The 16,390-nt window shown below is 36.0% G+C and overlaps 2 protein-coding genes across 2 annotated transcripts; both read left to right on the top strand.

The window, feature by feature from the left end:
• Positions 1-2,305: 2,305 nt before the first annotated feature.
• Positions 2,306-7,935, top strand: LOC126590992 (probable transmembrane GTPase FZO-like, chloroplastic). The gene is made up of 11 exons (XM_050256521.1): positions 2,306-2,991; positions 3,341-3,891; positions 4,009-4,077; positions 4,677-4,874; positions 5,141-5,272; positions 5,713-5,799; positions 5,944-6,381; positions 6,471-6,638; positions 6,868-7,092; positions 7,194-7,309; positions 7,477-7,935. The coding sequence occupies exons 1-11, from the start codon at positions 2,493-2,495 to the stop codon at positions 7,757-7,759; spliced, it is 2,766 nt and encodes a 921-aa protein (XP_050112478.1). The 5' UTR covers positions 2,306-2,492; the 3' UTR covers positions 7,760-7,935.
• Positions 7,936-14,613: 6,678 nt separating this feature from the next.
• Positions 14,614-16,116, top strand: LOC126591003 (protein FANTASTIC FOUR 1). The gene has a single exon (XM_050256530.1). It carries the CDS (start codon positions 14,826-14,828, stop codon positions 15,921-15,923), a length of 1,098 nt encoding a protein of 365 aa, XP_050112487.1. The 5' UTR covers positions 14,614-14,825; the 3' UTR covers positions 15,924-16,116.
• Positions 16,117-16,390: the final 274 nt, after the last annotated feature.

Consider the following 16,390-nt stretch of genomic DNA (forward strand, 5'->3'; position numbering starts at 1 on the left):
TCTGCCCTTAACCTTGACCCTGATGCCATATTCTCTCTCTCTCTCTCTCTCTGAGATTGCAGATTGATTGTTCGACTTGGAGGCGGAGGTTCTGGATTCCCTTATATTTATAGGTTTCGGCTTCACCGTCTCGGGTTGGGCTTGGTTTTTTTATTTTTTTTATTTTATTTTATTTTTTTTTTATTTTTTATTTTTTTATTTTTAATTCTCTCATAATGGTTAGTAGAGTCAATTCCTCTTGTTTACTAGACTTCTGTCAAGGAGAAAACAAGAGTCAACTTCTTGGAAAATCCAATCTGAAATATTGATATTCCTAGGTAAATCGGAAGAAATAAGTCAGGAATCGATAACTAATTTAGGAGCATGTTTACTTATTTGAAATGAGTATATTTTTTTATTGTTTGCGTATGAAATAATCTATCGTCATGATTTGATATCTGATTATTTAGATAATAGTGGTATTAACTTGAGTTATGCCCAATAGGGAACTTGGACAATAAAGATCAAGCTCAAAGGATGACATTTGGTGCAAATAGCATATCCCTAGTAAAAGTATATGAAATTATTTTTTATCGATATAATGACGGAACAAAGGCCATAACGTTTGTCATACTGAGACGATATATGATGAGACTATTAGTTACAAATATAGTGCTAGTTAGTTTAATAGTATTTTCGGGAGTATATTTTTCTTCATAAATAAGTTTTGCACACTCGTTTACTCCTTTTGCAAGCATTCTTCTTCTTTTTATTTTATTTGTTCTTTTATTTTTATAGTTTAGATTAAACAAATTAGTTTAAATGACATAACTAAACAAAAACATAGGGGTAAATTACATAGTAGCCCCTCAGGTTTGAGGTTTATTACAACCTCATACAACATCTTTAAAACATTTCACTTTCATACCTCATGTACTATTTTATTTCAAAATAACACCTCCGTTAGATTTTCCATCCATTAGTCTGTTAAATGCTGACGTGGCTGCCACATTTGTGCTTACGTGGCTGCCACATTTGTGCTTATGTGGCTGCCACGTGGCAAAAAAATTTTTTTTAATTTTTTTTTTAAAAACCTAAATCTTCAAAAACCGTATCATTTAATATCTTTTGTCTATTTGAACGTCTTATCATCCATTAAACTCACGAGTTCTTTTCTAATGTGGTCGTACGCGTTAGTCATATAAGAGTCTCAAGCTCACCACGTCCTCAATTTAATAAATAATCAAACAATTCATCCGACCAAACACACAAACTTATACAACTTCAACCTTAGAGTGCAATATAAAAAAATTAAAAATTCGTGGCCAAATTTTAAAATCACCCCAAATCCGAAGAGTATAAATATAGTCAAGCCAAATTTATAGTTTCAAGATTATAATTTGGAGATTTCTCGATTAAAAATTAGCATAATTATCTTTTAAAACCTAATTTGAAGAAGAGCGACAACATCCATCATACAATCGACGTTCATGCCAACCCCATATATATATAGAGGTTATAGTTTTTTTTATTCCTTAAAAGGGACTAGCTGGTGGCTTCACCATGACAGTCCACCATTCTAGGGGTCGAAAAGACTCACAAAAGTATTTCAGTTTTCCCTTGACCACCATCATGTGATTCATCAACGTTAGGAATCAATATAGAGGTTATTGTTCGAAACTCCAATGTACTCCCAAAAAACCATTTCCTATTGCCAGCCACAGCCCCAACGCCCCCCCTCCCCTCCCCCACTCATTGTATTTACATTCCCACATGTACATCACAATATGATACATGCATATATATACATACATACATACATATATATATTTATTAGCACTCCAACTATTTTATTATGCACTGAGAGTGCGCTTGCTTACATTCTTTTATGCACCTCAATGTTAGCTATTCACCATCAAGAGTTGCACATTGGGTTGGATTGTTCGCCAATTAAAACGGTAGGTGAGTTGAGTTCAAAATATCGTGACAGAAGGATGCTATTATTAGGACTCCAACTATTTTATTATGCACTGAGAGTGCGCTTGCTTACATTCTTTTTTGCACCTCAATGTTAGCTGTTCACCATCTAGAGTTGCACGTTTCAAGGGTTGGATTGTTCGCCAATCAAAACGGTAGGTGAGTTGAGTTCAAAATATTGTGACAGAGTTTGATCCATCGTCAACATGAATGTTAGAGCATTGCAAAGATCATTTCCTAGTACGAGAGAACAGAGAAGAACGTACACATTGTTAATACATTTAATTATGTTGAGATAGAGATATATATATATATATATCCACACGTACTGTTACTTATGAAGTGGTCCATCACCTACCATGTCCATACCACATGAATCACATTGTTTTTAATTTTCTAGCTGCAATTCAGAACCACTTAAAACGATACGAAGATAAGCCCATCGTCTTCTTCCTTCTTCCTCCTTCCTCCTTCCTCCTTCCTCCTTCCTCCTTGCTCTGTTTCTCTCTGTCTGAAGTTAACTCCAAGTTCTTCCCATGGTACCCCTCGTTTCCCTCCACACATCCACAACCCAACCCCTCCTATATACCCCAACCGCCACCCCATCTCTCCAACCCCACCTCTCCCGCACCAAAGCCCATCCTCCCCGACGAACCCAATTTCTCATTTCATCGATCTCCCAGAACTCTCATCGATTCACCAGCCAAAACCCCCAACCCCCGGAAGCTCAGCCGCCGAGAACCCAGTTCCCAGGTGGGTTCAAGCGCCCGGAGGTCAGGGTCCCCAATGTCGTGCTCCAATTGGACCCCGACGAAGTCCTTGCCCGCGAGGATGCTTTGGATTTGGTAGACAAGGCGGTGTCGAAGTGGGTCGGGGTTCTGGTGCTTAATGGTCGTGATTCAAGCGGCGGCAGGCTCTATGAGGCCGCCTGTAAGCTGAAGTCTGTGATTAGAGACCGCGCCTACTTGTTGATCTCCGAGAGGGTCGATATCGCCGCCGCAGCTAATGCCAGTGGAGTTCTGCTGTCCGATCAAGGTCAGTCTTCATTTTCAGGTCATGTTACTACTTGGGTAATCAGTATTCTGATACATGTGTGTGTGTATATATAGATACAGACACATGATATAAAACTTCTTTGCTTGTGTCGTCTCTGATATTAGAAGATGATTGATGTTGACTCATTGTATTTTATTCAAGTTTAGCAAGTTTTAATCTTAATGAATTATACAGCCTAAGTGGATTGATATCAAAACAAGAATAATCTGTTTAAATCTCATTTCGTTACTGAATTTCGGTACATTTGGTATCGAAAATCCGTGGACTTGGTCAGTGATGTGTTTTTTGGTAACGGAGGTGAATGATGGGTTTGTTTCTTCTTACATAGGTCTTCCTACCATTGTAGCAAGAAGCACAATAATGGCTTCTAAATCTGATTTGGTTGTCCTTCCTTTGGTGGCAAGATACGTGCAAGATATAGATGGTGCCATAAATGCATCCAACTCTGAAGGAGCTGACTTTCTTATATACGATATTGCCGGACAGGAAAATATTCTTCTGGCACTCAACAGTCTGTTTAAAACTGTAAAGATACCAATATTTGTCACGTTCACTTCTTATAACGCCTTATATAAGGAGGGGCCAGCATTATTGAAATCTGGCGCTAGTGGATTAGTTACTTCTTTGAAAGTTTTCCGGCTGCTTGATGATGAGGCTTTGAGCAAATTGTTTGACATCATGTACATGCCAAATAGTGAAACACAGGATGAAGTTGAAAGCTTAAGTGAGCTCACATATTTGGATGCCCATGATGGTCCCATCGACAGTACAAGTGTTGCTGGTTTTCTTAAATTGGAGGATAGAGAAAAAAAGTTCATAGAAGCAGAAAGATCAGTGTTGCTTAAAGCAATAAATGTCATCCAGAAAGCTGCTCCACTGGTGATCATTTAATTAAAGAATTTGGTAGTTAAAGTTAATATTGAGATAATCATAATTTCATTCATTTTTATTCGTATACGTTATGATTAAAAGTGGAATATTGATTTTGAATGACAGATGGAGGAGGTTTCACTTCTCGTTGATGCAGTTTCTCAAATTGATGAGCCATTTTTGCTGGTTATAGTGGTAATTGTGTGCTGAACTTCAACAAATTGTGGTTCCAGGAATATACATTGGTATTAGCTCTATATTTCATGTAAATCCTTCTTTTCTTTATAGAATATAGAATTTAGAATTGAGGTGGCCTTTGATAACAGTTATGCAGTAGTTTGTGAGAATTGCTAATAAAAAAGTTCAGTGATATGTAAATTTGTAAGCCATTATTGGTTTCAAATATAGACCCGACAAACAGTTTGGTTCTATCATCTATATACCCTTAGCTAACCTTTAGGAATTAATTACACTACGTCTCTTCTGCTATTGTATATGCCTAGGACAATATGTTTGGTCACATGAGTGGTCATCTTGCCTTCAATTTGCCAAAAGGCACTAGTTCTTGTTGGGTCTTTGTGGATTAATGCTTCCAAACTGACTGTTTTAGAAGGTACATGACTGTTCTACTCATTGAAAATAATCATCACCTTAATTTAGTTATTTGTCATGTTTGAGCTAGAAGAATCATGAGGGGAGTATCGTGTCATTTTCTACAGTTGGCTTTATTCATGAACTCTGTCAGAATGTTTATGGTGGTTCTCCTATGACACTTTCTCTCTTTTTGTCAACAGGGTGAATTTAACTCTGGCAAGTCAACCGTTATTAATGCCCTTCTCGGGAATAAATATCTTAAAGACGGGGTTGTTCCTACAACTAATGAGATTACTTTCTTACGGTATACTGAGATGGATGCTGGTGAGGAACAGCGTTGTGAAAGGCATCCAGATGGTCAATATATGTGCTACCTTCCTGCTCCGATTCTTAAAGAAGTGAGTAGATTTCGAACTCTTATATTCAGTTCAAATAGTACAATCCCTTATTAATAGGTTTTTTATATGGTTAGTCTGCCTTTGTTTAATTGAATATCATACGTATCATGATGGATGGATGCACATGATAAAAAGTTGTGTGTTGCAGGCAGAACAAAATCTACTGCACAGCTAGTCTATCATCTTCCCAGGATTAGATTAATGCTACTTTATGATTAAAAATACATTTTGTAGTACGTGCTTATTTTATTTTAAATTGGATGCAGATGAACGTTGTTGATACACCTGGAACTAATGTGATTCTCCAAAGGCAACAACGCCTTACTGAGGAATTTGTGCCCCGTGCCGATTTGCTTCTTTTTGTCATCTCTGCTGATCGCCCGTTAACTGAAAGTGAGGTATGATTTGTTTGCTCGTCAAATTGCATGACATGCTGCTCAATGCATCTATAGACTACAAATTGACAAACAAAGATTTCACAGGCTTGTATGGTTGCATCTCATTCTTTTTTCCAGGCTTCTTTCTTATATAAAAAAAAAAAATTAATTTATCCGGAATAACAGGATGCTAGTTAAAATATACATCTAGGAAATATCTTTCCCCTCTATTCCAATATGATTGATGACAAGGTTTATGGAAGGATTCTCCGTTAGTAGATAATAGTCCAAAGCTGCAAATAGCTGAGCTATATGGCTAGAATGACATTGATGCGGGTCTTAAAGTCTTTTAACTGATTCTGACTTTGGTTAATTATATATTTTAGACTAGTGCAATAGTTTTACCTATTCATTATTTTCACTAAAGCTGAATTCAATTTTGTCACTGGTGTTTTCTCCAGGTTGCATTTCTTCGTTATACTCAGCAATGGAAGAAGAAAGTTGTGTTTGTCTTGAATAAATCTGATATCTACCGCAATGCCCATGAGGTTCAAGCATTTAATGCGTATTGAATGTTGATATTACCTTTAGTAATCCTATTGCAGAAAAAAACCTGTTAATATGATGCTTCTATCCGTTTGAGCTTCTCAATTGTCTTCATGTTGCTTTATCTAATTTCATTATTTCTGCAGCTTGAGGAAGCTATGTCATTCATCGAGAAGAATACACAAAAACTTTTGAATACTGAACATGTGACTTTATTTCCTGTGTCTGCACGCTCTGCTCTTGAAGCAAAACTTTCAGCTTCTATGTTTGGGAAAGATTGTGCAGAACTATCGACATCTGATGCTCAGTGGAAAAGTAGTAATTTCTCTGAACTTGAGAATTTCTTGTATAGTTTCTTAGACGGGTCAACAAGCACAGGAATGGAAAGAATGAAAATTAAACTGGAAACACCGGTAGCGATTGCAGAAAAGCTACTTTCTGCTTGTGAAACTCTTGTGACACAGGACTGCCGATATGCCAAGCAGGACTTGGCCTCAATAAATGATATAGTTGGCAGTGTTAAGAACTATGCAGTTAAGATGCAAAATGAAAGCATAGCTTGGAGAAGAAGAATTTTATCTGTGGTATGTTTTGCACAATTTGATTCAGTGGCAAATTGGTTGTATATTTTCAAACATGAGTTAACGCATTGTGCATGTACATGAAATTGCAGATTGATATTACAAAATCACGTGTTGTTGAACTCATAGAAGCTACTCTGCAATTATCAAATCTTGATCTTGTTGCTAACTATGTTTTCAAAGGGGAAAAATCCTCCACGATTGCTACCACCTTGAGGGTTCAAAATGACATAATGGGTCCTGCATTTTCAGATGCGCAAGTAAGTTTGTAGCTTTTTCCCCTATTGCTTTGTCAAGCCCTGCAGTCTAATTTGAATTATGCAAGGATTATGCCTGTATGAGTTCATAAGACAGAATTTCATCTCCTGTTCAGCATAGGAATTAAATGAATTATATTCTCTAATTGTTTTTTCTTCCATTATCTATCGGTTTTATGGGTTTTAATTGTTCTTTTTTTTTTTGGTTTAATTTCAATATCTTGTCATAAAGAAACAACTTGGAGAATATGTGACATGGTTGCAATCAGACAGTGCTCGTGAAGGAAGGATGTATGCAGAAATGTTTGAAAAACGTTGGCCTTCATTTGTCTATCCATACAGTGGGGTGCATTCGGAGAATTCGGTGAAGAAAGTAAACGAACTCAGCTTGAAAGTGATAGAGGGCTTCAGTACCAGTGCTGCTTCCAAATTGTTTGAGCAAGAAATACGTGAAGTGGTAAGCTCAGTATAGAATATGAACTACAAGTTGATGTTCTTGCTGAAGAACTAGTTATGATTAAGTCAATCTGTTTTGGACATTGTTTGCTTCAACTGCAGTCTCTGGCAACTTTTGGTGGACTTGGAGCGGCTGGTTTATCTGCTTCACTTCTGACGTCTGTGCTGCCAAACACATTAGAAGATCTTCTTGCTCTTGGTCTTGCCTCAGCTGGCGGGTAACGTGTATTCTGGAATTTGACTATTCGTGTCTGCCTTCATTTACTTGCAGATATCTTTCAATTCTTGAAGCTTGTATGCCAAACTTTTGCTCAAACATGGCAGAACTCCTTTCCTCTGCGACGTATAATTCATGTGTATTATTTGCTTCTTCTTTGATATATAGGTTATTAGCAATCTCAAAATTTCCAGCTCGTCGGCAAGAGATGATAGAGAAGGTGAAAAGGACTGCAGACGCCTTGGCACGTGAAGTTGAAGAGGCCATGCAGAATGATCTTTCCGAAGCTATTGGAAATATGGAAATCTTCGTGAAGAACGTTAGCCAGCCTTACCAAGATACGGCGCAGCAGAGACTAGACAAACTCCTAGAGCTTCAAGATGAAATATCCAATGTTGATAAACAACTTCAAACACTTCGAATTGAAATCCAAAATCTTCACGTATCGTGATCTCCGGTGGGGTTTAGCCGTCCTAGGCAGTTAGGGCTTCTTGTTGTAAGATCGTTGTACGGTTTACGTTTGATCTTTTTTCTTGTGTTAAAATTTCATCCCCTTATTTGGGGTATTTAAGTGTAATATATTGTTAGTTATCAATAAGAAATATTACATGAAAGTTTGAAGTGAAAGGATGTGAATTTTGATTGACATAAAGCCGACTTCAAGCCAACAAGGTTCCTTACTTTGCGAGTGTTAGGGAAACGTTTATCACATGCATCATTATCCTTACTTTACAAAGAGGCTATTTTCACGCCTCTAACCCATCCCTTTTTTGTCACAGAGAAGTAATATTTTCTGTTGCACCCAAGATTCGCCCAAGAAATTTGTTTGACATGCTTAGCAAATTTCAAGCTCCGGTTACATGGGGTAAATAGTGAGCTAAAGGAAGAACTGAAAACCCTGTGCTCTCACGTTTTACAGTAAATTTACAATGGAGGTGAGTGAACATTTCCTCTTTAATTGGTGGTTAATATTACTCAACTCTTGATTAAAATTCTAAGTACTGATCCATGCCATTAAGTGTGCCCCGATAATAGTACGATATTCATTGATAACAGTTATTGTACAAGAGGATAAAGTGCATAATACAGCGTTATTAAATTTTGTCGAGGCTTTCAACTTAACCAAGAAAAAAAAGTACAACAACCAAGAGTTATTCCACTAAATGTGAATCCTAGAAAGCTATTGTGCTCAGTTTTGCATCAAGTCTTCCGTTAACTCCAAATACTCCTTACTTTCTTTTAAGTTCCACAATTCATATGTATAGAAAACAAGTGCAAGCTACACCTATATGTAAAGCAAATCGAGCAAGGCGGTGTGCATCACCATTAGCTTGCCAATATGGTTAAACCGTAAAATCATCTGCAATGTTATGTCCTGCCACCGACTACACATCCTCAACCACATGAGCAAAAGGGAGAAAGTGGCGTTTCACACCCGATTATTATTTTCACTAACATTCTCAGTTGTCATGATACACGACTGCAATACTAATAAACTCCCTTATAAATAACAATTATGATCGACGGACTACAATTAAACATTTGGAAAGTTAAGTTTGAAGCCTAATGATGATATCTAGTTGTCTACATACCGTCCATAAAGTTGTTTGGTTGTGGGATCAAATGCCACTAGTTTTTATAGCTTATGTCTGCAAATTTAGTGCAATAATTAGTAGGCAGCCATTTATCTTGAGGACATGTTGCAGGATTCAAGTACCCTATGTTTATTTTTTGCCTAAGTGAAAATTATGTACAAAAAGGGCGGTTCCAAACCAACAAAGCTGTCCGTTTTGCGCGAGTAGAACGTCTAACATACGCAGTTTTATTTGCTTTGTAAAGAGACTGTTTCTACAACTCGAATTTGGAGCCTTCCGGTCACAAAAGAGCAACATTTTCGTTGCGCCCTCTTGCATGGATCTATACACGCATGGTTTACATTAATGGAAGAAAAAGTTGTCACTAACATGGTCAATAGTGTGAAGGAGTGCGCTTTGTTAACATATTTGTAGAAACCATTAATTCGATTCCATCATCTTTCTTGGTAACGATCATAAAGTTGAGAAGACCAATTTATAAAATATAAGGATTACAAAAGAAAAAGAATATGCACAAATAGAATTGGTTATGAAATTTTTAATTGAAGATAAAATTTGGTTGCACTAAACCTACAAGTCATATATAACATTTGTTAAAAGCTCTTTTATTGTCTATTTCGTGCTCTTTTAGCTTTTATTTTTAATAAATTTTAAAACTGATTTTTGTTTTTGCATATTTTTCGTGGAAGAAGGTAGAAAAGGTGAGATAAATTATTGAGAAATGCTAAGGAAACTCTCTTAAAAGTGAGACTTTTTATGAATTCTCTATCATCTAACCGTTTACGTCAATTTTCGTCTCAACATTATAAAACATTATACAAAAAAATAAAGTGGCAGAGAATTTATGAAGGGTTCTACTTAACATCTTTAAATTATTATTAGACCAAACTTTAAGGATTTTAACCAGAGGGGAGACAAGGTGAAACAAAGAGACCCATTTTATTGGTTCCAAAATTTCAAAGGTCTCTTTTCTTCTGGTTGGCCATTGTAAAACAAAGCAGAGATACGTAAAAGATTTTTAAAAGCAAAATCTATGGCTAGGGCTCGAACATGTACAAGAGCAAAATATTCTTGTCAGCCTAATGCTAGCCAACCACATTGCACGGTGAATCTTAAACCACTATTAAGGTTCAAATTTCTTTAAAATAATTAGGGTTGTGAATTTCGAATCGGAAGAGAACGAAGAGGAGGGGACAATGGTTTGATGAAACTGTTCTTTGCTCATAGTTAATCAAAAGTTACAAGAAAGAATCAGGAAATAACTCTTTTCACGACACAAGGACGATATGTAAATGACAAAGTTAACCTCACACGTGAGGCTCACATGCGAGGCTCACATGCATGATATTAATTGAAAGTTAACAAAACTTTTATTTTTGGGCATGATTCCTAACCGACTTCACCATAAAGTCTTAATCCTAATTTTTTTTTTTAACTATGAGAGCTATTTTCCGATTATCCTATCCCACGTGGCCAAATATCCAACTTGGCCTTTGTCAATATATTAATCTGATCACAGGTTTTTTTATTTTTTCCGCATCTTTCTTTACTAATCTCTCTTTTGTTTCAATAATGGATTCCATTATTATAAGTATTGGTTAAAATTACCAAAGTTGAGTAAGATGCTTTTGGTCCACACTGTAAGGAATACACTATATTTCTGTTCCAAAGGAAATACTAAAAAATAGTATGATAGTTTTCTAGACACCCTAATTTATGGAGAGGGTGTTTGAAACTCGGGTGCTAAGAGGCGAGCACACTATCCATATCAATTGGCCCAACTCTTAAATTGTGTTCGTAGTTAGACACATAATTCTATGTTTTAATTTGGTTAATAGCGTTATTGTGTAAGGAGCAAGTTCACTTTTAGAATGCCTGGGTCTCTATATCTTGCTTTCCTATTTGATTCCATGAACTATATATAGGGAGGGGAACTAAAAATAATCACTGATCATCTTCTCCTAATTAAGGCGATATACGGATAAACCGCGTGCAAAATCAAATTATTCATGTTAGCTAAGATTCGAAGATGAGCATTTTCGAGCATCAAAGCATGCATGCAGTGTACTTGTCTGTTAAATTATGAGCTAGCTAGCTGTATGTTCTCAAAAGATGGTGTAACATGACCTAAATAGTAAAAAAAAAAAAAAAAAAAAGCATGCAAATGGAATAATGCTTTGCCTACTCAAGATTCTCCGTGTTCGAATAACAAAGTTTCGTGCTAATGATCAGAATCATTCATCTTATGAATCACTCTGTAAAGAACATATCTACAAAAATGAATTATTAAAACTAAGGTCGTTTAGGTAATCTATTGTAGTAAATACATATATAGAAGGTTCGTAATGATTTTATCAATTCCGTTCATTTGCTTTTATACAGTTCAATGACTAAACAACTTTATATTTGATTGATTTTTTGCAGAGGTGATCTCTATAGAGTAATTTATAATATGAACAGTTCTACTTCTAAACATGAAGTTCTATAAATCGACAACGAACAATTTTGAGTAGGAACTCCTACTCATCCTTTGAGTAGCTAAATATTATTCATAAAAATGTGTAATTTTTAGACTTAAAGCTACAATAATGCACATCTATAACTATTGGATCTTCCCACACAATTATAGGCCCTGAGAACTGGCAATAAAAACAATATGAACTTCACATGCAAATTGTCAGGTTTACATAACTTCTGATTTCCAATTCCACAAATTACAGTAAATTCTGATCCTTTTTATTTTATTTTATTTTATTTTTTATAAATAATTTGGATTTTATTGAGTACGATCACAGATAAGGAAGGAATTATACTTATCTAATATTAGGAAAGCATGGGACGATCTGGGATTTTTGTTGTCGGAACCAGTTTAGGCAAAGCCTTCATCTGGCTGCTCAGTGCCCTAGTCTTTTTCTGATGGAAAAATATAGTAATTTATAGCATTGCAGTACGATTTTTCTTTGATTTCGAAACTAGTCGCAGTTCCTTGAATTACAGAGGCATTGATTCTTGAAATTAATGCATGATTCAGGCAACACGATATAAAGCAGATTAGGGTTTTAAGGATGAATAGTGATCTTTCACGCTTTCATGTTCTTCCCATGCACACTCTTTTCAATTTTTTTTTAGCGTTTCACTTCAATAATCAAATGAGGATCAAGTGATAAAAAAATAAGTACAAAATGAGAAAACGAGAATGAGAAAATCAACGACGAGTTGAGAGCCAAGCCATACTCCACTTCACGTCAGCTGGGTACAAGTGGGCTAGATCAACTTTAATTGAAATAAAACCCTTTATTTAGCTGTAAATTTCATTACTAAAAATGGTTCGGGGGTCTTTTCTTCTTCCGTTAAATAGCAATGCATGTTGGCTCGGTAATTTGCTTTAATTAAGCAAACTTGCTCTGGGGTTGCCTGCAGGGATGTGTTAATGCAAGATTTGGTGCATGAACCACAATATTTCCTTTCAACCAGGGTTTTTTTGTTTTGTTTTTCTTTTGACAAACAATATGATATTTTTACAGATATTTTTACAACAAGTAACTAGTCCACAACAAGTTGTGCACATGCATCACAATACAGCTAGCTATAGCACAATATCGATCTCATAACAAAAGAAGTATCATCATTGCATCATTAAGATCAGTCGAACATGAGACTTCCTCTATTCAGATAACTAGGTTAAAAGCCTAGTAGGTTATTAGGTTTTCGACTCAATTTCAAATGTTCGAGAAGTGTCATTGGTGTTAATTTTGCCTAACAATTAGTATGAACATGTGTGGCTATGTGAGTTAACAAAGGATCACGTGTAATCCTAAAATCAAAATACCAAGTGTTAGTATCAATAAAACCGAAACAAAATTTTTTGTTGTTTAAGGCACACAAACATGTCCGTACATGTTTGGAATTTACCTAACCAAAGAAGATTTTAGCAAAATAGGGGGGATGAAGCGCAGATCAAGTTGCTTTCTTTTGCTCCAAAGAGTAAAATAGCTACAATTTTGGAATTTTGAGTGCACAATAAGCTTCATGATTAGGCGTATACTCTTGCCTTAGAAGAAAGCAAAGTCAGGTTTAAATTTAATTAAAATTAATTTAATTAAGTGTCCACCAATGGGTTCTTCTCAGAATCTCAAATGGTCGGTCATTTTATATGTTTTATGCTGACTGCAAACTTTTTGTATGGAAGTTGAAGCAATCAGTTAGTTGAAAATGAATCTTGCATTTGTGGAGAAAATTTTCAATGTGCACAGAATACGGGTGATACATCATATGTCATTATTTAATAGGAGGAAAGTTTTTGTTTTCAAGTGTTCTTCTAATTATATATAAGATGTGGTGTACTGCCCCGTGCTCTATGCACATTGAAAAATTCTCTCGCATTTGTGCTTCTAATTTTGCAAAACCTTACTATGTGATACTAGAGTATAATTACATAAGATATTAATACACGTATTATAATATAAGTGATAGTAAAACACACACTACAAACGTAGTTTCTCACCCGAACACATGCAATAGATTGCGTAGATAAAAATATCAAATTCCTATCTGGTCTCTTTGTTTGGTTTTCATTTGGCAGTAAATGCAAATGGCTGAGAAAGCCTTATATGTTCCCTATCAAATGAGGCAATTGCTCGTTTTAATCACAAAAATTGATTCAACCCCACAATTATTTATAGTTAAACAACAAAAAAGGGTTGTCTTAGCGGCCAAGAATAACACCCAAGTCATTCCTAAAAATTATTACCTCAGTATAGATGTCTACTTAATTATAGTTATCTCTGGTTTCCTTGTCCACTTAATTGTTTATTTTCTTAAGCGCAATTTAAAAATCATCTCCACAAAAAAAAAAAAAAAAACACAATTGAATTAGAAGTTTGTTTAAACATTCATATGTACTAAATAAGTGAATGGTTCATCAAGATGGTCTTAATTGTTACTAAAACCGTTGAGGCCATAGAATAAGTGGAAGATATCTAATTTAACTGATATTTTGTAGACATTCTTTTTTCTTGATATAACGATATTATTTGCACATGGGGAAATAAATTGGTTACGAACTCGCCATTTAAAAACAACAACAACAACAACCGGCTCTTATTAAAATCATATAAATGAAAGTCAAAACTATTATATTTCTTCAACCTTTTAATACTGGAAGACCATATTAAGCAAGAGTTTTTTAGAGACTCAACCAAACATGCCCTAATGATTTGGTTTGCCCTGAAACCCCCAAATGCCTTTACCACCGTCCAAAATCATTTTATTTTTTATATTTTATATATGTGGTAGGAGAGATGTTTTAGTGTGCCGGAAATATGGCCCGGTACATTAAGTGTTATAATAAAAGTGGTTCGATACTGGAAAAAAAATTTATAACCACTTGTATCATGATCTTTGGTGTATTGACCTGTATTTTCGATACACTGAAAAATTTCTCATCTAACGGTGTGAGAGAGTAAATCATGAATGCATTATTGTAGTGGGCACAAAAGTTCACCTTTACTACAGTCCACACTCCATAGTCTTAAGAAGTTTATTTCCAACATACTGAAAAATTTCCCACAGCGAGAAAAGAGTAAATCATAAATGTATTATTCTAGTAGGCACAAAAGCTCTTCTTCACTACAGTCCACACTCCAGTCTTGGAAAGTTAACATATTTACAAAAAACGCCACCATCTCTTTACTATAAATTCAAGCCCTCCCCTTCCATTTTTTCTCAAACAATCTGCAATTTCGCTCATACCATAACTTGGGTTTTCTTTAAATCCAAGTCTTTGCCGGATTTCCCTGCAAATTTTCTCTGACACCTTCAAATTCCTCACCTTTTTTCATCCAAATTCAAGCTCTCTGCTCCTACTCTGTTTTTTCAAACGCCTCTGGCTTTTTTTTTCACATTCTTATTTTGCATACCAACATGTCTTCAACATCAAGCACTGTCTGTCATCAAGTGCTGAAATCATGCCTCGAGCCTCTTGTTTGCCTCAAACTGAATCCACCGGGGTCAAATTTCCTCCCCGAATCTCCAGAGAAAACATCCCACCTCGAAAAAATCGATAACTTGAACTTGATTAACAAGAAGGACAACAAGGAAGTTGAAGTAGCTGGCTGGAGCTTCCTCCAGTCTGTGGCCAACCAAACTCAAACCGCCAAAAGCAAAAGCGAAGCGGAGAAAGTCTATGTCCACCCGCTCGTTAAGCGCTCTGCTTCAGTGCTCAGTCCAAGAAGCTTGGAAATGTGCACTGAAAGCTTAGGTAACGAGACGGGTAGCGAAAATGGTGGCGACAAGCTCTCTCTTTTGTTACACAAGATTGAAAGTCCTTTGCTCTCACTAGGAAGTAGTGGGGAGGTTAACCCTAACCCTATATGTTCTACTACTACTATTACAACAAGTGAGAGTCCAAAAATATTGAGTGACAACAATGTTCAAGCTACACCAAAGAGATTGAAAAGTGGTAGTGCAACTACTACAAATTTCCCTCCTCCTTTGACATCTATCAGTGGCTCCAATGGTGTCCAAGTGATGCCTCACCGGGAAGGCGGCCGGCTGATTTTGAAAGCCGTCACTGTTGTCTCCCCTCCCACCGCCAATTTCCAGGCGGAACGTGGTGATGGGAGGCTCAGGCTTACATTGCTGAAGGACATTTCATCCCCAAACTGTGACGTTATTGAAGAAGTTGGGCTTGAAGAAGTTGAAGAAGATGACGAGTTTCAAATCAAGGCGAAAAACGAAGAAAATGGTGGTGAAGTTGAAGCTGAGGAGATTGATGGGAACGTTGAAAATGTTGAAACAGAGGAGATGCAGGGGGATACTGTAAGTGTTGAAACAGAGGAGGTGGAGGGGAAGAATGAACAAGTTGTTGAAAATGAGGATATGGAGGGGAATAGTGGAAATGTTGGGGGTGAAAAGGGGATGGAAAAGAAGCTCCCAAGGCCAAGCAGATGTAAAGAAGGTGGGCGTGGAAACAAGAAGATGGTCATGAATTGGCCGGAGTCCTTTTGGGTTGCCACTTAAGCCCTTTTCCTCTGTTTCTGTCCCTAAAAAATCACTATGATTATATTTTCACTATTTTTTTTTAGAATTTTTAGTCATTGAAATTTGAAGTTCCATAGCTTCGAATTTCAAATTATGCTAATGTTGTTATTATCGTTGTCCGACATTTCTATCTTTCATATCTTTGTCTAAATTAATTAACCTATTATTTTCAGCACGTGCTAATTAACAATCATATAATACGTAAATCAATTATATAACACGTAAATTAATTATAACATGTTTAAGAGGCAATGAACGTTCATTATAATAAACAATAATTTTAAGGTAGGTTTAATTTTGCATACAAGAATTAAATTTATTTGCATAGCCAGACTAACAACCAAACGGTCCAAACGTGAACAAAGTGACGTAGTTTCACCAACTACCACAATTCTAAAGCATTATAGTGGTCCTGGTCCCATCCCAATTATACTGTTATCCAATCA

This window comes from Malus sylvestris, chromosome 11 (assembly GCF_916048215.2).
Source record: "Malus sylvestris chromosome 11, drMalSylv7.2, whole genome shotgun sequence".
NCBI classification, from domain to species: domain Eukaryota; kingdom Viridiplantae; phylum Streptophyta; class Magnoliopsida; order Rosales; family Rosaceae; genus Malus; species Malus sylvestris.

Coding starts and splice junctions, on each gene's coding strand:
- LOC126590992 (XM_050256521.1), top strand. CDS start 2,493: ATGGTACCCCTCGTTTCCCTCCACACATCCACAACCCAACCCCTCCTA. Junction 4,875..5,140: donor CTGCTCCGATTCTTAAAGAA/GTGAGTAGATTT, acceptor AATTGGATGCAG/ATGAACGTTGTTGATACACC. Junction 6,639..6,867: donor CTGCATTTTCAGATGCGCAA/GTAAGTTTGTAG, acceptor CTTGTCATAAAG/AAACAACTTGGAGAATATGT.
- LOC126591003 (XM_050256530.1), top strand. CDS start 14,826: ATGTCTTCAACATCAAGCACTGTCTGTCATCAAGTGCTGAAATCATGC.